General features: G+C 44.3%; 2 protein-coding genes and 2 long non-coding RNA genes across 10 annotated transcripts in view; 2 read left to right on the top strand and 2 right to left on the bottom strand.

Moving 5' to 3' along the window:
* LOC111854729 (protein FAM222B) overlaps positions 1-10,412 on the bottom strand; it is a 32,644-nt gene extending 22,232 nt beyond the window's left edge. The window contains exon 1 of one of the 3 annotated variants that reach the window (XM_023833002.2): positions 10,287-10,412. The gene's annotated coding sequence lies outside the window, so the exon portion shown is untranslated. Of the gene's footprint in view, positions 1-6; positions 387-5,700; positions 5,836-10,286 lie in introns of those variants that run through there. The other 2 variants (XM_023833000.2, XM_023833001.2) reach the window with 2 other exon arrangements.
* On the top strand, positions 363-10,758 carry eral1 (Era-like 12S mitochondrial rRNA chaperone 1). Of its 3 annotated transcripts, none has more exons than XM_023833006.2 (11): positions 363-382; positions 5,739-5,897; positions 6,176-6,297; positions 6,392-6,469; positions 6,642-6,688; positions 6,798-6,859; positions 6,959-7,071; positions 7,253-7,564; positions 7,732-7,881; positions 8,346-8,426; positions 10,399-10,758. In XM_023833006.2, exons 1-11 carry the CDS (start codon positions 379-381, stop codon positions 10,528-10,530), a joined length of 1,260 nt encoding a protein of 419 aa, XP_023688774.2. In that variant the 5' UTR covers positions 363-378; the 3' UTR covers positions 10,531-10,758. The 3 variants fall into 3 exon arrangements, with proteins under 3 accessions (XP_023688774.2, XP_023688772.2, XP_023688773.2); XM_023833004.2 differs by lacking the exon at positions 363-382 and adding an exon at positions 4,992-5,272; XM_023833005.2 differs by lacking the exon at positions 363-382 and adding an exon at positions 5,013-5,064.
* A 6,260-nt stretch (positions 10,759-17,018) lies between these two features.
* Positions 17,019-22,878, top strand: LOC111854749 (uncharacterized). 2 transcript variants are annotated; one of them, XR_011992201.1, is made up of 5 exons: positions 17,019-17,260; positions 18,419-18,909; positions 21,048-21,155; positions 22,079-22,125; positions 22,770-22,878. It is a non-coding gene; the product is annotated as an uncharacterized lncRNA (long non-coding RNA). The 2 variants fall into 2 exon arrangements; XR_002840757.2 differs by lacking the exons at positions 17,019-17,260; positions 18,419-18,909 and adding an exon at positions 20,865-20,918.
* LOC111854747 (uncharacterized) lies at positions 18,905-20,461 on the bottom strand. Of its 2 annotated transcripts, none has more exons than XR_002840755.2 (3): positions 20,381-20,461; positions 19,608-19,741; positions 18,905-19,359 (listed from the first exon to the last, which is right to left on the bottom strand). It is a non-coding gene; the product is annotated as an uncharacterized lncRNA (long non-coding RNA). The 2 variants fall into 2 exon arrangements; XR_011992200.1 differs by having other exon boundaries at positions 19,608-19,756; positions 20,381-20,456.
* Positions 22,879-26,232: the final 3,354 nt, after the last annotated feature.

Raw genomic sequence — 26,232 nt, 5'->3', positions numbered from 1 at the left:
ACTTACTCTCCATAAAGCTCGGCGACAGACAATTCTTACAGCTGCATTATGATTTGTTATTTAGACGCTGTATTTTTAGCTTCGCTGCTATCAGTCGCCGAATCACTGCTGCTGTCTGCGGCAGCAACTTCCGGCGCATGCGTAGTCAAAACAAGTGCAGAAAGAGACAGGCACGAGGTAGGCCTCCCCCAGAAAAACGAGGCGTCTACACAACGCCTGATTGAAAATAACTTATTGAGCTTGGTATTCAATCTTTAAATTAGTGCCTCATACATTATGCAATGAGCTATTTATCATTTTCTGTAGGCAACTAAATAAATCCCATACACTGTCTGCTGCTTCCAGGAAAATAACGATTTAAATGTGCAGTTACCAACTATGAGTGAGTGATATTTCTATCTGTATTACTTAGAATGTCACATTGTATTAGATTAATTTATATAAAAGTATCGATACTAAAATTATTATGCGGTTTAACACTATATCACCAGAACCGTGCTTATTTTCCTGATTAATGAGGTTAATTGAATGTTATTTTATTACTACTTCCACATAAACTATGAAGACCCTCTGAAAAAATCAAAAAGATATGCACAAGTACAGTCGCCGTAACAACAGTAACCCTTAGAGTGTTTTTTATATATATAAAATAAATATATATATATATACATGCACTTGACTGAACCGCATAATTTTGTTTCCAGTCAACACGGTATTAATTGACATTGTTCCACAAAACCAGTAGAAGGAAATTGCCACTTCGATTAAATTAATTGAACACCATTGGAGAGTGAGCATTTATGACTATTGTAGAATGCGCAACCACAATGTATAATTCATTATGTAACTTTCTACGTAATAAAGTCTGAAATAAATCATTATCCAGTTTCACTTTATAATGTTTGTCTCAGATCAGACTGAATTCAATACTATCCTAGGGCACGTAATTTGATTCGGTGCTCGATTGTAGAGTCTGATCTACCTACATCTGGTCAACTACTTATGTTTCTCTGACAACCAATATAAATGACACTATTACAACAACACACCTGCTCCTTTCTCAGTATTGATTAATTCTGTAAATGAAATGTGTAGGTGGAATACATTAAACATTCCACAGGACTATGTTTTGCTTTATCTAAATAACTGTTATTAGAAGAATGGAATGTATAGTCTACGGGTATGAAGACTGAATACTTTCCCTGGGATGCTTTTTATGGCAGTCTACTACCTTTAACTAAGCACATGTTGCTGCCATGGGAGACTGAGGTGTTAAATCCAGTTACCAGGTCTTTTATCAGCAACAACGACTTTGTACTTTATACCAGGCATAAGGCCAGAAATAAATTTTGGAGGTTGTCTGGCAACCTGAGCCATAGGTTTGGAGGGGGGTTCAGACTTTCTACCTGGCTACATTTACCATGTGGCTATATGCCTGCTTTATACTTGTAGGTGATTCTAGACCCTGCTTGGGTTGGGCAGAGGAGTCAAATTGCTATAATTGTCTCTGTTTCATAGAATTTGCCTTTCGTTTAATGTTATATTTTATCAATCTACAGGGATTCGTTGTTATTAAAATGCTTCGCGAAAAGGAAAACTTAAAATTATTTTTAAACAATTATTACAGTTCTTTCTAAAATGTAGGTCTATGTAAAGCAAATGAATAGTCTGAAATACATCTGTATCACTGTTCCATATATCACATCTACAGTAATTCATAAACATTTTTGCCATCCACCCTGAAGAACAGAAACATGGAGTGTGATGGAAAGTTGAAAATAGTTTTCTTTAACAATTTACTACACATCTGAAACATCAGGCATGGTATTGCACAAGCTCATATAGGAACATGGTTTCAATTCCTGCAGTTATATCTGAATATACTTTAGTCTGCCTCACTTTAAATATTTAATATCAACGATGCTAAGTGACACTAGGCACATGTGCGTATAATCCTAGTCCCCATGGATACATGCACCTCACTAAATAAGCCAAGTCGTGGCTTTGCTCCAAACCAAACCATTTAAAGGGGCCTGGAGTCATATTGTATCTCTGAGCATCATTTGATCTCCTCTACACGAAAAAAAAAAAAAATCAGCTTGAAATGCCAATCAGAGCATAAGGGAAACCAGGGGAAGTGCACCGCCGTGACTCCATCAGGCAATAATACAAAGTTAATGATGCATAATGGCGTCTTTCTTCATCCCTGAAAGAAGTCAATACGGGATGTTTAAGAACAGCGATCCTAATTATGCTTTTTATATTCAACGCGGCCGTGATGGATGATTTTAGAGGAAAGCATTATTGATCCACTTCACAGACAAGTCATATTGATTGCATGACTGGATTGAGCATAACTCCCCCTTTATTTTCTGATGGGAGGCTGAGAATCAGCATGACAAATGTGTGCTGTGCATTTTCCCCCTTTGTCTGCTTCTCCTTCTTTTAAAAAAACCTTTTCCTGTAGACATGGTAAAGGATCTACCGCTGTACGGTGTGTGTTATGAGAAGCAGTCGTCTGTTATGGATTAACGAGTGTCCTGTGTTGAATAACTACCCATGTCTGCCATCCTCACGTCCAGACCTTATCATTTGATTAACTTTGTTATTCCGCGCCGGCGGGGTTGATATGATGCAGCGACAACTGTTTGGATTGCTGAAAAAGGAGACCTCACATATTCTGGAGAGTAGTTAACATGTTGCGCACAAAGGGAATGCCACCGGTAATCGTTTTAAGGCGTGCCACAAGTTTTCATTTTATCATAAGAAATCCTGAGATGCTCTTTTAATTAATTTGAGCAATACTGCAGCATGACTTCTAAGAGCTTGCATTTATTTTATAGTCAGGAATAGGACTGGGCGTGGTTTTTAAAAATATTTTTAATCCGACTCCTTTCTGTGATCTAGGTATGAGACGGGCTGATTAAGTGGTTCACCACATCTTCCGGTTGATTCCCTAATTATTCACGATAAATATAGTTTTATCTTAAAGCTACATCCCAGAGTCTTAAAATCCATTCAGGTGACCTTTATTCTCTACCTTATTTTCAGTTATATTTTAAAGCCAGTTAACTAGATGGATTTGCTTCAGATGTGGTCTGTGGCTGACACCTGATCCCCGCCGGCTATTCCAGCGGAGCCGCCTGCTGAGCTCACGGCCGCAGGGACGCTTGGGGAGAAACATCTGCTCCCATCGGCTTTGCATGAACCCGCTTGTCCTTTTTACGCTACACTGAAACTTTCTGGTTTGTTTGTTTTCCCATATCGCTGTTTATCTCGACCGGCACAGCCTGCATTTTCCGAGCAGGGATCGTGTGCTTGTCCGCAGTATGAAATGGTCCGTTGTTTCCAGGCTGAAGTCAGTGACGCACCTGGACTGACCCCCCCAGGGCATCAGCGGTATACCAGGAGGTGTTCTGTTCTAGTTGCCGACCTATAAGCCAAGTTCAGCAAGTTTTGGTGATCTATACGACATGACGATAATTTTTATTGATTCGTTATATAAATGTAGGCTATTATTGAATAATTTTTGTACATCCATTTAACGGTGTCTCCATTGTACTTCACCATTCACTAGCCGCTGTGTACTAAGTTCCGTGAATGAAAATATGCCTATTTTAAAAATGAAGCTATTAGTCTATTAAATGTAGGGGTTATAGTAGCCTATCTAACCCGGAAACGGCGTGCATATTCCTAAGCATGGAGTGAAGTGACGAAGGTTATATAAATTGTTCCCAAAGGAAAATTGACTGTCACTTAATACTTTAAACGTATTTTGCTGGCATTTTCTGCCCGCTCCTTTTTCCTTCGGCCGGCCATGCAGCGGCGCGAAAGCCCATCCTGCCGAAGCAGGGAGCCGGACAGCAGAGTCCCGAACCTCACAGGGCACTTTTATGGGATCACGCAGGGAAATGTGCATTGTCACCCTGTTCTAAGTGAATCTGTGCCAGCAAAATAAAAGCCATTAGTTTGATTAAGTAGTTCATCACAGATGTTTGAGGCAAAGAAAAACTTAGCTGACTAATCAACTGTTTCTTGTGTGTACATAAGTGCTGTGTCTGGTATTAGAGGCAAACCTTTTTAGATAAACTTTGCTGTGGAACGGAGTAACGTTGCCTATGCATCATATGTCCTACCCTATCCGAATATCTAATTTTCTCAGATAGGCGGCCTAGTTAAACATCCTTTTATTGTTATACAATAAACGGTCTTGGGCAATCACGAGTTCAGTTTAAAAAAAGGTACAAAACAGATTTAAGTTCTACAGTTCGAAATAAATACCACCGATACCTTCCAAGAGTAAATCTTTTTGTTACATTCTGTACATTGTGTTTGCGTTACATTTTGATGTCCCCAACCTTCAGGCCAGGCTAAGTATATGCAAATACTTGAAATCTTATTTGACTTGTTATTGTTTGAAGACAAGGTCACAAGTTTAAATTATTGCCACTGAAATGTTAGTTGCTTTTTTTAAAAAAATAAATACATTAATTTAATATATTTAAATTAATACCTTGTTTATCCAGCACCCTAGCCACGTCACTCCCGTGGCTAAAAGGACGCAAATTCTATTGTTTTCCATTTTGGGGTGGAATTAAGCCATTGTGTAACCTATTGTACTTCCAAAACCGGCTAATTTGAAACTTCTTGATTAACCAGTCATGTGGTAGTAATAAAATCGCCTCCTGTCATCACTTTAAATGAAAACATTGAATCATTAGGGAAAACCTTTTACAAATAACTCCACTCTGTTATCCATCCATCCATCCCTCCCTCCCTCTATGCACTGCTTTTCCATGTCAGAGACTTTGAACTGCGCTGTATTAGTAACTAGGCGCAGTTAAAAGACCTGCAAAAGGTCTTTATTTATCCTTCTGGGTAAATAAAGTATCTCTGTCTATCCATCTATCTGAAAGGGGCGGATTGATCGTGCAATTCACAGCTTGTCCTTTGGATGTCAGCAGAGATTCGATCCGCACTTTAGACCCTGAAGGTAGCGCTCTTGGCCGAGCCCTGCTTTCCTTAGCAGAAGCATCATGTCTGCGCCCTGTGGAAAATGTGCATGTAAATAAACAGATGGTCTGTTGTAACCTTGTGCATGGTAATTGGGGTTAATGTGTATGAAGGCAAAGCCGCCGCAAACTCCTGATTGCACGACGGTCCGTCATGGCTCTGCGAATCTGCAGGTCGTTCTTGGCAAAATCTCGGTGTTTTTCTGGGAGTGCTCGTCTGGCTGTGCCGTTTCAAACTGCGTCACCCTTTCTCGAAACGGGTTCGTATGCTGCTGTATTATACAGCATAATGCGTCTGAACATCTGAATACGACGATTTTAAATAAAATGGTTCGATTCTAATAATGATCCAGCAGAACAATGTAGGCGGGCGATATAGAAATTCACGACGAAACAAAGCTATATAACGATATACAAGCGATACACTATACAGTTGGTATAACATAGGCTGCTAATTACTAAAATTAATTTGCTACAGTATCATACAATCTCATTCCAGTTAGCATTCTGGTAATCTGGCCTTGTGATTTATTTTCTGGGAAATATGCAGACTGCTAACTGCGTGATATTTGCCAACTTCCCGAACTGAGAAAAATAAATGTCTCACATTAATGCCATTCAGTTAGCCAGCTATCTTCTAAAAAATGCATAAATAACAGTTTTCTGGTAGGATGGCTTCGGCAGATACCTGTCATCAGTACCCCCGTCTGCAATGCCTCGTTTCAGGTGATGTCCGCTGTCCCAAGGCCAGTGGACAGACTGCTGCGTGCTTCGCTCCTGCCTCCTTTATTGCTCCGAAGGCGCTTTTGAGAGGGCTAGCAAAAGGCAAAGCGACAGAAACACATGACGGCCCTTGTCATTATGCGTCCCCAGTTCATCCTAACGGTAATCTCGGCCTCTTCAAAGCGAGGACGATACGCTGCTGCCTGTGCTCTCTCTGCTTTTCCCCTTTATTTTTTCATTTGTCTTTTTTCCATTTTCGCTACAAGTTTTTGTTCTCGTTATCTTGATTTAAAATTGATATTGGAATAGCAAAATATAGGCTAGTTTAGCAAATCAGAATACGCTGTACAGTTTTTTTGGTATATATTGTAGTGATGAAAATCGACAAGTACTTAACGTGATTTTGCATGGAAAATTTGTATTGTTGACGTTTCTTTCAGATGTGTCTGTATTATTCAGAGATCCCGATCAACCTGAAAACTCAAAAATATTGAAAGTGGCCATCATTGGTGCTCCAAACGCAGGGAAGTCAACTTTGTCCAATCAGATCATCGGCAGAAAGGTACATGTCACCCTATGCTGTATATGCTACATATCAGAATAATGAAAATGATAGGGTAATTGACCAAAATGAATATTAATAATATTTTTTATAGGTATTTGCAGTATCAAAGAAAGTACACACAACTAGGTCTCGCGCACAGGGCCTCCTTATAGAAGACACTGCCCAGATTGTAAGTGCTTCGTTTGACATCATCTTGTGCTATATCTATTGTACCTGAACATTGTATCAAACGAGCATGGCAGTTTGTTAAATGGAGCATTGCCCTGTAATTTTACTAATTCCTAAGCAGCTTCTCGAGCTGCTGTCTGATTTCTGCCTTTTTTTTCCATCCTTGTCTGTAGGTCATACTGGACACTCCTGGACTCACCACTCCATCAAAAGCGAAAAGGTCATTTGAGCAATAAGTTTGCGTTCAGTTCAGAGCACCGCGTGGCTTGATGCTTAAACCGTAAAACGGGGCATACTAAGAAAAGGAGCCTCTTTCCTGTCCTCCGCAGGCACCACCTGGAGAAGTCGCTCCTCGTCGACCCCAGCAGCTCTGTTCAGGAGGCTGACCTGGGTGTGTTTCCCTTTGCCTCCCAGCAGAGGAGCACAATAGCCTTATTTTAAGCAGAATTACACCAGGGAGGTTTTAACATGCTTTCTAATTTTTTGACAGTCCTGGTTGTCGTGGACGCGTCGGACAAATGGGCTCGTAGTAAACTGGGCTTTGAGGTGTTGAAATGTCTTGCCCGCAACACAGACATCCCTGCTGTCCTCGTCCTCAATAAGGTACCGGAATAATCAGAGTTGCCCAGTTTCCCACTAGGCCGTTGTGTATTTTTGTTCCCACATCCATCCATCTTGTAATGGCTTATCATGCTCGCGTTTGCCCCCCATGTTGAGCTGTGCCGATAAAACCAGGAGCCCGAGGTTTTGAGGAGCTGGCAGCAACATTGCCATTGTTTTCCAGGTGGATCTGGTGAAGGAGAAGACGACGTTGTTGGACATCACGACCGGACTGACGGAGGGAATCGTCAGTGGCAAGAAACTCCGAGTCAGACCCGCAGTCAGAGCACCGTCAGAGCAGAGGAGCGAGGCCCCGGAGGTGGAGCCAGCTGGAGAGGAGGTGGAGGGAGCTCTCGCCAGCAGCCCGTCCGGAACCTCCAAGGGGCACCTTGGCGTGGAGGAGCTGAGGAGACTCCGTACCCGGCGGGGCTGGCCGCATTTCCAGGACGTATTCATGCTTTCCGCCATTGCGTCAGAGGAGGTCGAGGCGCTGAAGGTATCACCACAAACCACATAGCTCTGTGCCCTATGTCTCCCTTGATGGCGGTGTTTCAGCTCCATACTTAGGTTCAGATGCCCTGCCTGCTGCTCCTCACGGAGTGTAGGGGCCTTTGTGGCAGCGGGGCGCTAACAGTCAGGTGGATTTCCCTCTGTGTCCCGTAGAGGTACTTGGTGATGGGGGCCAAGCCCGGTTCGTGGCAGTTCCACAGCGGAGTGCTCACTGACCAGAGCCCAGAGGAGATGTGCACTAATGCCGTCAGAGAGAGGCTTCTGGAATACCTGCCCCAGGAAGTGCCTTACAACATATCCCAGGTGAGATGAGATTTGCCCAACACGGGGAAATTTATTGTACTGTATTTATTTGGTCAGGTGGTCTGCAGGAAGAATGCAAGTACTTTAATGTTACAGTAACATTTTTATTTAATTAGCAGATGCTTTAATCCAAGTTGAAGTACATTTTGAGAAAACCAGGTCAGACAGACCCTAGAGCGATTGGGGGTTAAAGGCTTCACTCAAGGGCCCAACTCTGAAACCACTCTGCCAGCCCTGGGATTGAACCAGCGATTTTCCAGTCAGGGGCACCAATCCCCGATTGTTCCAGGGACTGGCTGACCCTCCTTTCACAAAAAATGCATGTCACTTTGGATAAAAGTGTCAGTTTGATTTGCTAATTTAAAAAGTAAATGTGTAAATCTCCAGCAACTCTAAATAAGAAAAGTGGTTACAGAAAATGGATGGATGGATGTGTAAATGTAGCACATCTGTTAAATTTGCAGACAATCGAGATGTGGCACGAGACAGAGGCCGGTGAGCTGGACATCATCGTCAAGCTCCATGTCAGGAAAGAGAACTACATGGTGAGGAAGCTGCCGGCGTTTGGGAGTTTACAGGCCGAGACGGCAGCAAGGCCCGTTTGCGGGCTGCATTGTGACGCCGGGACCATGCTGCATGGAGACCAGCTGCCCCCGAGGTAGACGGGTGCAGGGTCACCCAGCCGGGACGGCATTCACACTCCACCCTCAGTCTCTGTGCTAATCGACACAGCCCCCCCCACCATTGAGCCCTTGCCCCACCTCCCGGCTTCCCCCCCCCCAACACACATTCACACAACTTTGTGTCCCCCGTGACCCAATTTAGAAGAAGCACGGTGCTTTCTGTCCACTGGCACTGGTGTAGTACCATCTCCTCGGTAGTGGTCCCCACCTGTCACATGGGAGACGGGTTCGACTCCCTGATGGGGACACCGAGGATCCTTTTTGTAATTTATTATTTATTGTTACTGTTTATTGCTCTCAAAATGCCACGCTACAGTAAACCTGCGGATTAATAAAGTATCTATATATCTATCTATCTGACAACAGTGATGCCTGAAAGCTGAAGCCACACAAGCCCTCAGAGTCACTCTCAGCCGTGTCCTTCAGTCACCAGACCGCCTCCAAACTCAAGACGCACTATAACAATAAAACTGTACAGTCAAGTCAAGTTCGCTTTGTCACCAACACCCGCTTCATCTGTTTCACCGGCTGGGCTGAGGATGTATTCATGGTCTGCACTCTGTGACCATAAGCACAATAGTTTAGTTTTAAACATATTTAAAACTCCTTAAACATTTATGATTGAAAGTAAATGCTCTTGATGGGGATAGGGCTGGTTGACGTGGCTCCATCTTTGCTTAAAATTCCCTTAGGATTTCCCTTAAACAGACTGAGAACATGAAAGAAGACGACAAATTCAATGGGCTGCAAAACGCAGTCTAATATTATTGAATAAATCAAACGGGAATAAACATTTTTGTCGTAGACTGTAACAGGAAGAGCCAGCAATATGATTTGTCGCTGGGTTTTATTTCTCTCGCTGCTTTGATGCCTGTTCCAGGGGGCAGGTTTGTCTTTGCTGGTAGAGTTAATGAAAAGTAAAACACTGTCCCATTTTTAACCAGTACAGGATGTGGTTAATCATATCTTTCTTCCAAGCCAAAAATATATAAACAATACTCAAAATGATTTGGGCTGCATAAAATCATCGTATATATAAATATTAGTGTCAGTTAATGGTTTCATGTAATATCTGATAGTATCTGACGAGTAGCATCTCGGCCTGGGTGTAAACTGATCTTTATCTCAGAAAGCAGCCTCACTCATGCGATGGCTGTCTCTGAGACCATGGAATCTAGCGTTTCTTTAAACGTTTGCCTTTTTAATAATAAACCCAAGTATTATTTGTGAATTTTCTCATTCATGGGGAGCTTCCATCTCTAACTCTCGCATATGTGAGGGAGTGACTGTATTTCCAGTTTTATTTGGGACTTGTTTTTGGCAGCGTTTACACAGCACCAGTCTGTCGTGTGTCGTGGTTTGAAGTACTGCTGCACCACCAACCTCCTTTTACCTTGTTTATCCACAATCTCTTTTTTAAAAATACGTTATGGATTTCTTCACTGACACCAGAGTTAACTCTGAGGGAGTGTTAATCTCTTCCATGATATTACATAAACAATAGCATGTGCCGTGCTCCGCTAACTCAACCAACCTTGCTCTGTGTTTGTTGGGCCTAGGTTGTCTGACTGCCTTTGATTGGTTGGAATTGCTTTTGTTGCTGTGATGTGATAGGCTGATTTGTGCTGTCAAGCAATGTTGCTTATCAACAGTTTATCACCGTTTCTCATTTTCTTATTTAATATTTTATATTAGAGTCAATATGTCATTTATATCACTCACCCTAGATGGGGGGCCCCTCACAAATGCCCTCAAGAAGTCGTCTCCTGGGAGACACCATATAGCGCCCCTAGGAGGAAGGGGGGAAGTAATGCTTTTGCGTTTCCCTTCACAGAAAATGCTGATTGGCCAAGGGGGTCACATGATCGCCAGGATCGCTCGCGAGGCCGCTGAGGATCTGATGGATGTGTTCCAGCGTGTCGTCAAGCTGAAGCTCTCTGTGAAAATGGAAAAAGTGAAGAAATGAAGGGATGTGGAGAGAGAAACGGCAGATTGGCAGGCGCTGTGGGCGCCGTGGTGGATGTCTCGTCCTACACTCGGAACCTGGGTGGGGCTGCCAGCTCTGCCCCCCCCCCAGGGTGTCATTCCAGACCTGAGGGGGGGCAATAACCCAGCCCCCCGTCTCTTTACAGATAATGAAGCTTTATGTGGGAGCACTGTGACATGTTCAGTATTAAAATAATTGACTCATTGATTCATTTTTTCATCCTTGGAGTTGAGACGACCAGCAAAGATGCGTCTAAACTGACTGCCTCTGGGGGAGGGGCTGCAGATCAAGCTGCGTCTCTCTGGGGTGTGAGTCTGGAGCCGCTTGAAGGGGGGGCTGAGTGGGCGGGGCAGCATCAGGAGCCGTGGGGGGTGCTGGGGGTGGAAAAGGTGGCTTTTATCTGTCTATGCAGTCTTTGGAATCAGCCCATTAGCAGCAGGGTCTTGCTAACATGGACCCTAGGAGATAAACAAATGGGGGCTGAAACTGTCCCCCCCCCACCCCCCGCGTGTCTATTCATTGCAGAATAATTAGCCAAGTACTATTGATGGGGAAAAAGTTGACCAGACTTATAAATGTGAATTCAGAAGTTTTCTTTTGCTCCAAGTAAATTTAGAGAGGAAATTTTACATTGGTCTGTCACGAACAAAAATAAAAGAAAAACACTTGATTATCACTGTGCATAATTATTAGGCAATCAGAATTATTCTCTCTTTTATAACAGAAGTTATAAAAAAAGTTGTATGCCGTCTACATATGAAATAAACTCCTGGCTGTTCTATGCAGCCCCTTCACCAAGCTTAATGTCCTGCAGAGCCACCTTCTCAGTGGCCATCAGGAGCCTTTCGTCATTGAACCAGTCAAGTTCTTCATTTGATTATGTCCTATATTAGCTGAGGCTGCGAGGACCCCCTCCCAGATGCTACTCTGAGAAGCCTACTGCTTGCCACTTTGGTAAATCTCACACTTCAGTAAGGCCCTGCAGTTCTCTATGGGGGTTAAGTGAAGGAGGAGCCAGGTCATAATTCAATTACCTTTCAGGCCCTTCCTGGCCAATTTATGGACTACTTTGATGTGTGGCAAGGGACACTGTCCTGTATGAATATCATGACCTTTTTGAAAGCTACTGAATTATTCTTGTACAAGTGTTTGAAGAAGCTGTCTTCTAGAAATTGGCAGTAGATCTTAATTTTTGCACCATCAGCCAATCGGAAAGGTCTGATACGTTCATCACTGATAGTTGCAACCCATCATTACTTCTCCACCACCTTGTTGGTGCTTGAAGAAGGTGTCCATCCATGGGCCCATCCATCTGCTCCATCAAAAGCCAAACTCATCTGTCCTTTGTAAAATAGACATATCCCTGCCCATTCTTAATGTTTCAGTTTGTGTGCCTTATTGGTCATGTTTTAACTTCCGTGACCTTAGCAATGTCACTTAGCCAGTTGAGTATAAAGAGTTGGTTGAAACTATAACCCGGACTGGATTTTTACTTTCTGGACCTGAACTATCCTCCTCTGTTGGCTGCTGATTTCTAACAGCTACCCCCCCCCCCCCCCCCACTGAAGGGAGACCAGCGCAGCCTGCTGTCAAAGATGGTGGGCTTTTATATTTTAATGTTTTAAAACTAAATGAATGTCATTGTTTAGCTTTTGCCGAGACTGGTGAATAATCGTAAAAGGAATATTGAGAAATTTCGCATGAATAATTTCACAGCTGTACTTACCAAGGACTGGGTGGTTAGGTCTGAAACTGCAGTTGTTCACTTAGCTCATTTGTTTCCTGAAACAATAGGGAAATGACATACAAGTAATTGCATGGCACTAGAGGCTAATGGTCATGTGCTTTTATTGTTGTTTGTTTATTCACAAGTTTAGCTGTATGAAAGTGGAGGCAGACAGGTGCCATTTGGTGTCGATCAGCTGCCCTCTGAGGCGTTTTCCCTTCACCCCACCCTCCTCTCAAACAGCTCTAGGCTCCCACTGCCATTTCAGATCATTTCCGACTATTTCAGATCATTTCAGTTGGCTCTCGGAGCTCTTCATGCTTAGCCTAGGTACATCCTTGTTCAGATTAATTAAAAGAAGTTGTTGGTCTATATGCAGATGGACTGACTAAAGTTAAGACAGACATCACAGTCACATTAAGTCATGCCCATTGCCTTGGGTTCAGATTTCGGACCTGGTGGATTGATTAAAATTGTATGCCAGTCCATCGCAGGGCACACACACCATTTTCACTTATGGGGAATTTGGCTCCAACTAACCTTAGCATGTTTTTGGACTGTGGGGGGAAACTAGAGAACCCAGAGGAAACCCCAGAAGGACATGGGGATGCAGCTGAACCCCAGAGCATTCACCTGAAACACATGGATGGCTGAAGCACAATCATCCCACCCTGCTGTAATCCCACCCGAGCAGGCCTGCCAGTCTGTGGGCACAGTGCCATCTCTGTCCATCCACCTAGTCACACCACCCTGCTGTAATCCCACCCGAGCAGGCCTGCCAGTCTGTGGGCACAGTGCCATCTCTGTCCATCCACCTAGTCACACCACCCAGCTCTAATCCCACCCGAGCAGGCCTGCCAGTCTGTGGGCACAGTGCCATCTCTGTCCATCCACCTAGTCACACCACCCAGCTCTAATCCCACCCGAGCAGGCCTGCCAGTCTGTGGGCACAGTGCCATCTCGGTCCATCCACCTAGTCACACCACCCAGCTCTAATCCCACCCGAGCAGGCCTGCCAGTCTGTGGGCACAGTGCCATCTCGGTCCATCCACCTAGTCACACCACCCAGCTCTAACTCCACATCATCTTGGATCCCCAGAATATAACATTATGTGTTAAGACAATTCTAAGTGTAAATTTAGAATTACTTTGAAAATGCCATTTGAATGTGACATGAAAGGCATCTTATATGTCAAGGCTTTATTTTTATGCAAGTCTTCTCTTTGACAAAGCATGCCTAAAACACAGGGAACACAGAGAAGAGGTGGTGTCCCCCCCCCCCCCCCCCCATAAGCTGGGTAGTAACTTTGAAGCAATCAGTTGAACATCTTTTATTTCCAAACATTTCCAAAACCATATGCTCATTCATCATTTAATGTTCCTTTTTTAATGTTGCTTGTTGTGCTTTACAATATAAATATAATTATATAAAATATATAATACATAAAAAAATATTTTAACTGCTATATTTTAGAAAGCTCAAAACTCATATCATTTATATTATAAGGAGTCAAATTATACAGCTTAATCACCATTCTAAACACTTTACTAAATGCCAAAAAATGGAATTATTTCATTATTCGTTTACTTTAAACTAAAGGTTACACAACGGAATCTTGACTGTCCGTCATTTTCAAAAGTCTTTTTCTCCACACTTTCCAGTTTTACAAGTCACTGCTTGCCTGGGAGGGGGGGGGGGTTTATCAGCTGCAGATGGCAGTGAAGAGAAGCGATAGAACCCTTACCATTACTAAAACTCAGTAATGGTAACGGTTTAATCGCCACCCTCAGACGGAATCCCTGGGGGGTGTCTGCGCGTCGGCCTGAGTCTGGCGGCTGACTGACACCCTGGATAGTACATCATCTATACTGTAGTGTCTCTATAACGAACTTACAGTATATGATGATATCCTGTCAAGGGCTCAAGATATTACAAAGACAGCACTTCTCCATCTGATCCACACTGTGAACATAATATTAGAAATATTAGAAAATTAGAAAATCGTTGTAGCATCATATAGCATCACATCCGTATATTTGCTTGTGCATATAGTGGTAGCTTGTATGCAAGAACCAGAATAAATAAATTTCCTGGTAAAAATGAGGCACTTGTAAAATTCTTGGGGAGCAGAAAAAATTTTAAAGGTCAAGGATGTGGAATTGTAAAAATGCAAAAGGTTACGCCATGGCAATTTCAAACATAACGTTTGCTTAAATATGTACAATTCGTGACAATATACCTCCCTCTCCAAGCAGATGAATTTATACTCATCAGATCCACAGTTCACTAATTTATGTATCTAGATTTGAACAGTAATATAAATGAATAAATTATAAATGAATAAATTACATCCATGTCTGCAGAGATCCTATCTAAATGACAGAGATATTCATACTAGCCTGTGACAAGGTCTAATCATGACCTTTGACCGTTTCAGAAGCAATATTCATTGCTTCAAGTTCTCACCTTTCGAGCTGCACTCCGCAGGGAGAAAGTGTTAATTACAGGTTTAATGACGCCTCCTCATTGTCCCACGTCCTCCTGCCGCTTGCGCTCCCCTGAGACACTGCAGGTCCCTCCCAACCCTGCTTTTAATGGCCACGCCTCATTTGCATACTGTGATGACCTCACAGCTGCTTCTCCTAACACTCTTGAAAGGTTTTTTTTTTAGCCAATAAAATTTCCTTCCAATATCAAATAGTAAACAGCTACACAACATCATTATCATGATGATTAACACAAACCTGAAAGACTGCCAAATTCCGAATGGTTTCAGTTTATAACTGCTGACCCATTATCAAACTTTACTTAAATGCTTCAATAAATTTAAGAAAAATACACCAAATGATATTGCTACTGTATACATACAATTCACTAGCAGCCAATTACATCTCAAACCTTAGTAATTGCAGGCTGCAGAAGACTGTGAATAGCTAAAGAGAATGACTATTAGATTTCTTTGGATAAAATCTAAGTGGATTTTGAATGATCTTGCTCTTATATTTGAATTTAAAATGTTGAACGATACACACTGAAACGCATGCTGGTAGACTAAAAAAAAACTTTGCACTCATTTGTCTATATATTAAATTACTCTATTTATAAATGTCAACATTTCAAGACTTCTAGTACAGATCAGATTTTATAGGCATCAACAGCAGCATTTGTTCTGTTTAAAAATCAACCTGCATTTAACAACAGCTCACAGAAATTTTATCCGTAGCTGACTCTGTCACACGTTTTCTCTGAATGGTTTTTGTGGTGACCAGGAAATTGTGTAGACTGGACCCGTAAGCATATGCGGATTGTCTGTAAATGGCCATAAAACAGCCTGAAAAGGATAAAGTTGTTTGTTTGTTTATTTGTGTAGCCACAAATGAAATTCCCAAGCTGTGCAGCTTAAGCAGATGATGCAAACCTGGCTTCTCCAGTTGCCATGGAGACAGGCTCTCTGGACAGGGTGGGGACGGCGCCAGGCCCACGGGTGCTGGGGTTGGGTCTGCTGATAATGAGAGGGTGCTGCTATCTGGGGGCGCCGCACGGCGGGGGCACGCCACGCTGCTTCATTATCAGCATCACGGCCACATGGGAAGTTCTGGGAAACGTCGGTCACATACGGGGAAGGAGGACTTTGAAAGTGCAGACAGCGTAAATTTAAAATAGAAAAAAAAACTAAGCATAAAACAAAGATCTACAATTTAATGAAGATTCACAATAAAACTAAACTGCAGGTTTAGAATTGTATTATGTTTAAAATTACAGCAATAAAACCACAGTCCTGGGATTATTGCTTCCCACAAACTGCCCGGAACATTCTCTGTACTGACTTGACTTGAAATAAAGGATATTGACTTGATATTGATATTGAATAGACTGACTTGACGGAGCTGCAGAGGCCATAACCTTATGTTATAATAGGCTAGAGACTGACCTGTTTAACAAAACTTAAACACAAGTCACATTACGCCAGCAGATGCATTTACGAGCAGCTAATAAGCAATGAATTGTCGGATTTTATCCAAAGTTTTCTTTGTCACATTTGCAGTTATACAGTGTGCAGCAAAATGGGTTCCTACTCAGCTCCAGGCTGTGAAGAGGGGACATACGTATCAGGGACATAAGAATGAAAGGGACATACAAATAAAGAGATATGACATTAGACATTAAACAATAAACATTAATTATCATAAATATCTGCTGTGTGCAATTGGCAGTAAAGTGCAATGATCTAAGAGTAAATAAATATTTACATATGCACACTGTACATGTGTGGGCTAAGGAGGCTGCAGAGAGCGTTAGTGTGCAGGTCCTAAACACTGTGCTCATTTAGGACCCGAATTCCCTGTAGGATGAAGCTCTTCCTCCGCCTTCCTCTGCTGGCCTATAGGGGGCAGTAGCGCTTCCCCACCCTCGGCATAGAGAAGAGGCCAGTGCTGTGGTGGCTGGGATCCTTAATCATCTTCATGGCCCTGGTTCTGCATCGTTTGATGTAAACGTTTGGAAGCTGGGGAGTGCACGTCCCATTGTGTGTTCGGCTGACCGCACAAACCTCTTCCGAGCCCTGTGGTCCTGCTGTGTGCTGTTTCTTAGTACTGAGGGGGGCAGCCTGAAGCCCCTGAGATGCCTAAGGTGGTAGAGGAGTCGGTGAGCCTTCCTCACTGAGGAGTCAGTGTGCAGGGACCAGGTCAGGTCCTCCACTATGTGAACACCGGGCTCTCTGAAGCTGCCCACTCTCACCACTAAAGCACCATTGTCCTGATGTGACGCTAGGCCCTCTGCTGTTTCTTCCAGAAGGCCACAACAAACTCTTTTATCTCGTTCTTATTGAGGAAGCGGCTGTTTTCCTGGCACCATAGTGACCGCTTCTTCACCTCCTCCAGGTCAGCCTACTCGTTGTCGGTATATAGGGAGCACAGCAAAGGCCACCGGACACAGCCCTGGTGGGGGAGTTGAAGGTGAAGACTCGAGGGTGAGACTCGAGGGTGAGATTGAATGCTGTCCATGTTATTTATCCTAAATAAACAGTTTGTTCGCATTTTATTTCTTTGTATCCACAACAAACATATAAACTGCTACAGATAAATAAATGTAATGCGGAAAATCTCCACATTAGTTCTTTTTAATAAAAATGTCATCTTAGAGCAGACAGACATGAGAGGTTCGTTCCTGCACTTATAGTAAAGCATGGCCTTATCCTGAAATGGCTCATTTACATGTTAATGTACAGAAATTCTCCTGGTGAGATGAAAGGAACCTGGAGCACACCTACAAACTGCAAGGCAGCTAGCAGAACTCCCTCGTTAAAACCAGCCGTTTAAAGATCTCTCCGACACCCACTCTGCTTCGTACTCCGTCGGCCTTTGCTTGAACCCTGATATATTTAAAGGCGCCATCCCAACAGACTAAGTGCACTTTCTATTCCTCCAAGTATTTAGCAACATATTTTTAAATTCCCATCGTAGCTCAGGCAGATGAGGTGTAAAGTCTTTGTTGTATAAAAGAATACATTGAAATGCTAATTGTGCACTATTTATAGCGATTTATGATTATAATTTAATGTTTCTGGTTTTATATTTATTGTCATGTCTCTTCATAGTCCTGTCCCATAAACTTGAACTAGGAAAAAATGCATTTCACTGCATATTCTACTGAAAACAACTGTGTGTGGTGATTGATAGCGGATAGCGGACCTCCTCGATGCTAAGCAGGTAGCCACTTCGCTACATGCGATTATTCTTTCTGCTGGTCCTACAGAATAATGTGGGCATAGCGATTAAACGTGATATGTAGCTGCAAATTTCAGAAGAGAAAATGCATCATTATGTAGATTAGATTAGATAGATCAGATAGATCTTTATTGTCACTATTACAAAAACAGTGAAAAACAGTTTAGCAGTTAAAGTAATAAATAAGAAATAAGAACAACACACAAAAAGAATCAGCCATCCTCTTACAGTGTGAGTGTCTGAGTACAATGTGAACAATGTGTCAGTCCGAGGTAGTGTACGCTTCATGACCTGCCCTAAGCATACTTGTCTGTATAGCATGTATGTATAGTATATATAGTATGTATAGCAATATGCTAGGTGCTGTTTGGGAAATGAATATACGTGTTTATTTCTACTTCTTCTTTCCCAAAGGAGATCCCGGATCGGGAAGCACCATCACACCGTGCCAGAAAGAGCCATGACAGACCGGAACAGGACAGCAGGACTGATGAAATGAGGCAGTAGGGAGAGACGTGAACTCTGCCAGGAAAGCAGTCTGCTGGCCCGGCTTCCTGTAGTGATGGCAGGACAGCTGCTCAGGTGATTAACGATTAGCGCCTGCAGGAGGGGTTTTGAAGTGCAGCCGTGCCTCTGATGTGGCCCGAATCAATCCCAGACTGTGAGAGACAGGAACGGGACATCAAAGAAAGCCCAACCACCCCGACCAGCTTCCCACACCAGCACCACATCACCAGAGAAGGTTTTCGGGATTAAGCATATTTCTGCATCCATCAGATGTCCAGTGGAAATTAGTAATCTGCAGCAGGAAGTGCTACGGCATGTTTTATACGAGGAAAGGGCATTCAGTGACTGTCCCTTTCCCATGAAACCTCAGCTAAAGGACTCTACTTAGTGCCCAACGGGTAAGTTTCCATGGACAGAGAGATATTCCACATTCTCTAATTTAATTAACATTGTCATGGATGGTTATGTCATTTATGCATATGCACAAATTATGGATTATGAGTAACAGACCTTAAGCACTTGATCTCTTTACATTATTCCTTCGTAAAGGCAATATTGTGTCCTGTAATGGATTGCAAAAAATATGTTTTCAGCATAATCGTTTTATATAATGATATATTGTGGTGGAATTGCTTATGTAATAGATGCTAAAACGGTGTGGGTATTAAAAACCCAATTTGTGTGCCGCTGGGCGGCATGGAGCGACACCGCCTTGGGATGGAGCCGGGCCCCCAACGGGAGGCCTGCAGGTCCGGGATCCGTGGGACAGGTTCCGGCAAATAGGAACAGAGATGGTGATTACCAAATCCGGCAGGTAGAGTGCAGGAATGAAGCAGAATGACCCGATCCTGGTAAAGAAAAGCTATTAGTATGGATTGTAGCATTCTATTTAAAATTATATGGACAATTGTATAATTTATAGCAATTATATAAAGCATGTGGATTTAAAAAAATTATGTCTGTAGCAATAAATAAAAATTGCAGGTGCTGTGTGAGTAAAATATCCACCAGCATACAGCTTCTGTTCTGGACTAGAATAGTTAATACAGAAATATTCCCTTGGAAAATGTTAATAAGGCTTTTAAAATGATCTCACCTATATACCCAGGCCTGCATTCGCTGTCTGCCTTCATTAAATGTGTTTATTGGCAATTTATGTCTGAGTTTCCCAGGCTTGTGTTTCCGTGCTGCAAAGTCACGGGTCTGAACTCCAAGGTGCAGAACGTGCTGCTGTGGACATGGTATCTTTCGATGACAGCAAGTACATACAGCAAGTAAAATACATATAAATATAAATATAAATAAATATACGCATAGAGGAAGCGCCCCTAAGCGGCTCGGCATCCGTCACGGTGATAATCTCGTGGCAGGATCATTTCGTTTAGCTACCACTGATTAATGCAACTACTAAAAGTATCGCATGACCGTGATGGACAGATGGACAGATATACAGATGGCCAGAAACAGCATAATCAAATGCGCTTTTCCTCTATTTAATACGGTAAATCGCTGAAGAGTCTTAATGTGAATACGTTTTTTTTCTGATTAACATTATCTTCAGTCAGTTTAAAGAATCTACTCGTCAACATCACATTATGTACTGAAAACAAAATTTAAGTAACTTAGAAAAAGGTTGGGACACCATGAAATTTAAAAGCTCTACATGGCTTAAGGTACGAACAGGAAGGCAGGATTAACAAATGATGTCTGAGTGTCCGACTTTGGACTGGAGCGTTTATGTCTGATCTCTGTCTCTCCGGCCTCTCCCTGCTCTTGTTGTCCGTCCAAGGACAAGGACAGGTGGGAGGTGACTGGCACGGCAGAGCCACCCCCCACCCCCCCCCCCACCCCAGCCATTTCCGCATCCACCTGAATTCTCCTGCTGCTGGGGATGCAGTATCTGATATCCTTCCACAAGCTCAAGCTGACCAATAACACCTTCAACCGCAGCGGCCCGGCAAGCAAAATAAGACCCCCGCCAACCCCCCCCCCCGAAACTGAAACAAACTCGCTTTCGGTTTGGCAAAGGCAGGCGGCATGTGGGCTTCCTGAAGACCAGCTGAAATGCCATCTTGGAGGACATGTAAATGTAAATGCCAAGGTCACAGAAGGCTGACAGCGTTCCGAGGGCCAGCGTCTGTCACGCCGGCTTCCTGCTCCGCAGAGGGTGACCAGCAGAGCAGCCAGGAAGGATCTGTGCTTTACTGCACTTTACTGCACTTTACTGCACTACATGCACGGTGATGCTCCTGTCCCCTGCGACCCCTGCGGCCACAACAACATAAATTGCCACACCCCCACTCTATTTATTCCCCCCAACCCTGCAGGTTCTCTCCGCTTGGCGTGATGAGGTCAGCAGCCACGCCTGCACACGCGTGTGCCCAGCCCACACCCCCCGACCCCACAGGTTCTCTGCACTCCTTTATCATCATGGCAGAACCTGATGAATGACAGAGAGATGGTGGCCAGGCTGCCCCCCAGAGGGCGCCGGCGGGCAGCAACCCATCCCTGCTCATGGCCTATGTCTGTCCACCAGGTGGTCCTGCGGAACCCAGAGCCGGGTAAGCCACTTAGCGGAGGGAACGCTCGGGTGACGTTCCCGGAAGTCGCCTTCATGGCCCTGACAGCTTATCGGAACACAGAGGTACGCAGCCCGACACCCTTCATCTGCCACAGAAACTGTTACCTTTCTCCTCATTCAGTGTCCTATATGTTCTTGCCCACTCCTACGCCTGAGTGCTGTTCTATCAGGCTCTGCAACCTACCCCTCCGAACAAGCGAACCATGAGGGTCCACCTGAATACATACAGACAGGGTCGGGATGCTTGGCCGAGCGTTACAATGGCTCAGATGCCTGGTCTGAGCAATATTAAATTTGGTGTTTCAAGAATCTCAGAAACAGCCACTCTCCTGGCATTCGTAAATACTCCAGCACAAAAAGAACAGCGGAGTGCTGAACCAATGGCATCCAGAAAGGCTTATCTGGGCCCACAACTTGTCAAGCCTTAAATAGATTACAGAGAAAAAATGTGGATGCAGGGGTACATAACAGTGTATGTACTTACTGCCTTACTGTGGCAAATCTCAATAATGCTTTGAATAAAAATTTGATAAAAATCTATGCAGTTTGTAGTTAAAGATTTCGCAAGTAACGAACTTTGCATTTTGTTGTGTTATACTTCCATCTAGTGGTCAAATATTTAAATGGAATTTTTTTAATGTGTTGCGCTATTTAAACTATTGCCTCTAGTGCAGTTAATTTTGAATGGTTTAATGTATTTTTGTCTTTCGCAGATAAAAAAAGACTCAATATACACTATAATACTTTTGCCAAGAGCTTTTGAGATCAAGGGCTAGACAACAAAAGGCAAAATTATGGCAAATATGTGAAATGATACATAGAGGTGCTGATTTAAAGCACAATGGTAACAAATTGTAAGACATGTCATTTTAAAGAACAAACAGCAGCTTTCTCTTAAAGTACACTGTTGTTCAGTTTTCCTGTGTATTTAGGTAAAGTGATAGGATAAACTGATCAACATCAAAACGTCTTTTCTGTGCCTGCAGGTACAGAGCGAAAGGAAATCACAGTCTCTGCAAGCAGTCCATGAAAGGTGACCACTGGGTGACACTAAGTGGCCCCTCTGATACTCACCCTCCATACACACTGTGTCTCTGCACAGCTGCCTGACTCATTTGTAGCAGGGAAGGACATTTCAGGCAGAATTGCTCGCGGAATTTCGTCAGTCATTATTTAAATAATATTCAAATAACCGCACCTGCACTACACAGAAATACATGCATGGATGTACAAAAATTCTTCCCATACAAACTGAGATAATAGTCCTTGCTGCAAAATGATAATATAAAACATTTAAAGTAGCTTGAATAGATTTAACTGAAGCAGAAATTGAAATTAAAGTGAAGAGATGGCCTAAATGGAGTAGCAAACAATAACGTTTAATACCTCGGACAGTTGTGTGCGAAAAGTGTGTGGAAAGGGAATTGGACATCAGGAGGGGCAGCATATTGGGTCTGTTATGTCACCTGTGCTGGAGGAAGACTGCAGTGATGTGGACTCTGATTATCTGTGAACACCGCGGGTCTCGCGTGTTTAAAAGAGGGGGGCGTGTGGAAAGAAAGTTGGACATCGTTAGACCCGAGAGGGGAGGCATATTGGGTCTGTTATGTCTTAGGCAAGACGGGATTGTTTTGAATACTGTGTGTCCTTGTCTCACATTAGCCTGCACATACTCAGTTCTGCAGGCCCTGAAAACCTTGGAGGGACGGGCAGCGGAAAAGGGGGGAAGAAGCCACCCGCAGGAAGGGATTCGAAGCTGCCCCAACCGGTGCACAGAGAGATGTAGGTATGAAGCAGTCGCAGTAGGTCATACGTAATATGTTAAGCAGTACTACAAATGTATAAGTAATTATCACACATTAATCACATGTTAAGCATGTATTTACAGTAAATCAGTATCTATATACATATCTCAAGTAGGAGTCTAGCAGTCGAGACATGTTTTGGTAAATTGAGCAAAATGGGTGGATGTACCCTGCTGCCAAGGTGAACCAATAGAGGAGGAGAATTGTATTTGTTATACGTTTGAGGTTGGTTTGTTGGTGTTTGGTGACCAATTAATACTTAGAAGTCCTTATAGGGAATTGGGTGTTATGGTTTATCACCTCTTTGTGCTCTTTGTCCTCGGGGTACCTGGTGCCGGAGTGTGACTGGAGCGCTTTGCTGGATTGCTTGAATAAAAGAGATTACTTTGCTCACCAACTGTGACGTCCGGAGTTTTATTCTAAGTGGCCTAACTAGAGTTACTAGAGAAGTTGATTTATAATTTTTCTATCACAATTTGGCACCCAGTGTGGGGCAGCCGAGTTCTCTGCTTGTTCCAGACGAAGGGATCCTGCAAGAGAAGCGGGTAGGGCGTAGCTTAGCGTAGAGCCAGACGGGACCAGATCCGGACAAAATCGAGGATTGGCCCGGTCCCTCATCGAGGAGCAACGGAGACCACACTGTCCCAGACCTGAACATTCCTGAGACTAATTTTACCGGACTTTTTTTGGTGAGGTAAAAGCTTCTCTGTTTATTCATTCTTGCTGCTGCTTTTGCTTCTTGCTAAAGGTTGTAAACGCTTTTGGTAGCGTTTGAATGTGGATCTGAGTGCATGTGGCAGTCAGCCGTGGCTGCGGGATCCAAGTACGGGTGTTGAAAGCACTGACAGCGGTTTGAGAGCCGTTGGGCGAGCGCCCTGTCTTGGAGAGGAGAACGGGTTAAGCCTTATTATCCCCGTTGGCAGACAGGAATCCACCTGTGATAGGGAAAGTGTACGCTCCAAGTAATTTGTCTCTGGACGCGACCTGAGTGACCTATAAAGTGATTGGTGGCACGAGACCTTGGGAAAGTCCGTGATTGTGAGTGGCACCTCTGCAGAGAGTGTTGTTGTGTGACGGGGCACTGGACGGCAGGGAAACCGTCACCCGCTTAGGGGCCAGAAACGACTGCGTGCACTGCGTGGTGTGGCACTGCATGGTGGAGGCTGGACAGTGAATGCATTGCATGCTGTAGCACAGCACTGCGTAACAAGCCAATGACGGGTAAGATTCCTGTGTGAGGACAGGAACAACCTAAGACAGGCGCTGTCGTAGACCCCTGGCACCGGGCCGAGGGACTGTTCGGAATTTGGCCCGCTCCCGGTCCCACGGGAGTTAGAGGTAGCGATAAGACTGTATGTGCTGCTTTTTAAAAATGTGTATGTGATAAAGGGTGTGGTGCTGGTGGTCTCCCGGGTGCTGGTGGTCTCCTAGGTGCTGGTGGTCTCCTAGGTGCTGGTGGTCTCCCGGGTGCTGGTGGTCTCCCGGGTGCTGGTGGTCTCCCGGGTGCTGGTGGTCTCCCAGGTGCTGGTGGTCTCCCGGGTGCAGTGTCCTCAGTGGGATTAAAAGATACATCGAGTTGATTTTGCTCTGCATTGTCGCATACAAGTGTTAACATTAAATAGAATGGCCCTGTGGACTAACATAGCACAGAGGTGTCTGGGAAATCAAGTGCTGGGTCTGAGATATACATACTAGGTCGAGCTTATTAGTCTTGCTTTCAAAACAGCCAATGTTTGGAGTTACACTTGGTTCTTTTATGATTCTTCGTCACCCAGTGACAAGGAGCCTTGTTGTTTAGTGGCCGCCCAGCAGCTGCATGGTGAAACTCCAAACCTGTAAGTGGTGAAAGTTGAGCAGCTGACTGAAAAGGAAAGATGTGTGATGGGTAGCAGAGAGGACGGGGGGGCGGATCCGGCTGCTGCTGTTTCTCCGCCTGTAGCTGATGCTGAAAAAAGGAAAAAGCCCAATTCAGATCTCCTGTATCCGGCCCTGCCCGGAGTGTCTCCTCCTCCACCGCCACCGCCTGCACCTCGTCCTCCTGCCTATGTCCCTCCTCCTCTGGGGAGAGCTGAGCCCTCTACCCCTGCTGCCGAAGAAGTGGGGGGGCGGTGGGACCGATGCCGCAGCCTTCTGTGAAACAGGAAGAGTCGCTCCATGATGAGGTTGGTGAGGATGACCAATGGGATGATGATGATGAAGAAGAGCCTAGAGGCCGGGACAGTAAAGGTCGTTCATGCCGGCAGGGAAGGGGAAAGCATCAGTTTAATCTTGTGAAGGTCCCAAACCATCGACCTGGAGGACACCCTGTCATGTTGGTGCAACGGACCTGGGAGCCTGGTGAGGTAAAGGAGGTGGCTGAATCTCTGCCTGACCCACTGAAGTGTAGAGGAACTCAGATCTATGCGGCAATGAAGGATGTGGATGGAGCATACCAGCCCAGCGCTTGGAAACTGGGCCAGGTGATAAAGAAGAAGTTGGGGCCCGCATGGGCTGCTCTGGGGATGTCGTGGGACACCGGGATACAGAGATCAGATGGTGCTAGGAGGGCCTACCAGATGAACACCCTGGAAATTGCTCTTATAGCTCGTTTTCCCACAGCGGTAGACTGGTCTCGCCTGTATGCAGCTCAGCAAGGTGATAAAGAAGATGTGTATGACTGGGAGCCTGATAGAACAGCACTCAGGCGTAGGAGTGGAACAGCAGGGAAGAATGATGCCTGCCTTCTACGTGGAAGGAATGCGGCCCAAGATTCGAGAGCCCCAGAAACAATTTTGCCCCCACTGGAGGGAAAAGGAGATGAGCAATCTGAGAGCTTTGGCCCAGAACATTGAGAGGAATCTGAAGGAGAAAGAAAAAAGAAAGGGAGAAAGAAAAGAAAAGGAACATGAATTGCTCCTCCGAGCGAAGGCTAAGTTTGTGACAGATAATCCAGGGAGATCCCAAGGCAGAGGAAGAGGATGGGGTGCTCCACCTGCAGGACATGGAGGAGACAGGAAATGCTGGAACTGCGGAGATCTTAATAATTTCTCCAGGAACTGCCCTCAGCCTCGGACTGCGCAGGGGATCCAAGCTGGAAGAGGAAGAGGGGCAAGAAGATTAGGGCCTGTGGTGAGCTATGCCTGCCACCAACAGGGACATTGCCAGCCAGGGTCCCAACCAGGGTGTACAGAGGAAAGGGGAATATCCTATGGGAGCTACAAGGTCAACAATCAGAGAAGGGGAGGTGTCGGGAGTTCCTAATTTCTCCCTATTGTCCTGTCAACCTGCTAGGAAGAGACTTAATGGGGAAATTGGGGATGAAGGTGGAAGTGGGGGAAGATGGTTTCGCAGTGACC

The sequence above is a fragment of the Paramormyrops kingsleyae genome, chromosome 6 (genome assembly GCF_048594095.1).
Source record: "Paramormyrops kingsleyae isolate MSU_618 chromosome 6, PKINGS_0.4, whole genome shotgun sequence".
Classification (NCBI taxonomy): domain Eukaryota; kingdom Metazoa; phylum Chordata; class Actinopteri; order Osteoglossiformes; family Mormyridae; genus Paramormyrops; species Paramormyrops kingsleyae.
This window is presented reverse-complemented; position numbering and strand designations above follow the sequence as displayed.

Excerpts from the sequence above, each read along its gene's own strand:
- eral1 (XM_023833004.2), top strand. The coding sequence starts at position 5,167 with ATGGCTCTGCGAATCTGCAGGTCGTTCTTGGCAAAATCTCGGTGTTTT. Across the intron at positions 5,898-6,175 it reads GTCCCCAGTTCATCCTAACG|ATGTGTCTGTATTATTCAGA; the intron begins GTAATCTCGGCC and ends CGTTTCTTTCAG. Across the intron at positions 7,072-7,252 it reads CTGTCCTCGTCCTCAATAAG|GTGGATCTGGTGAAGGAGAA; the intron begins GTACCGGAATAA and ends ATTGTTTTCCAG.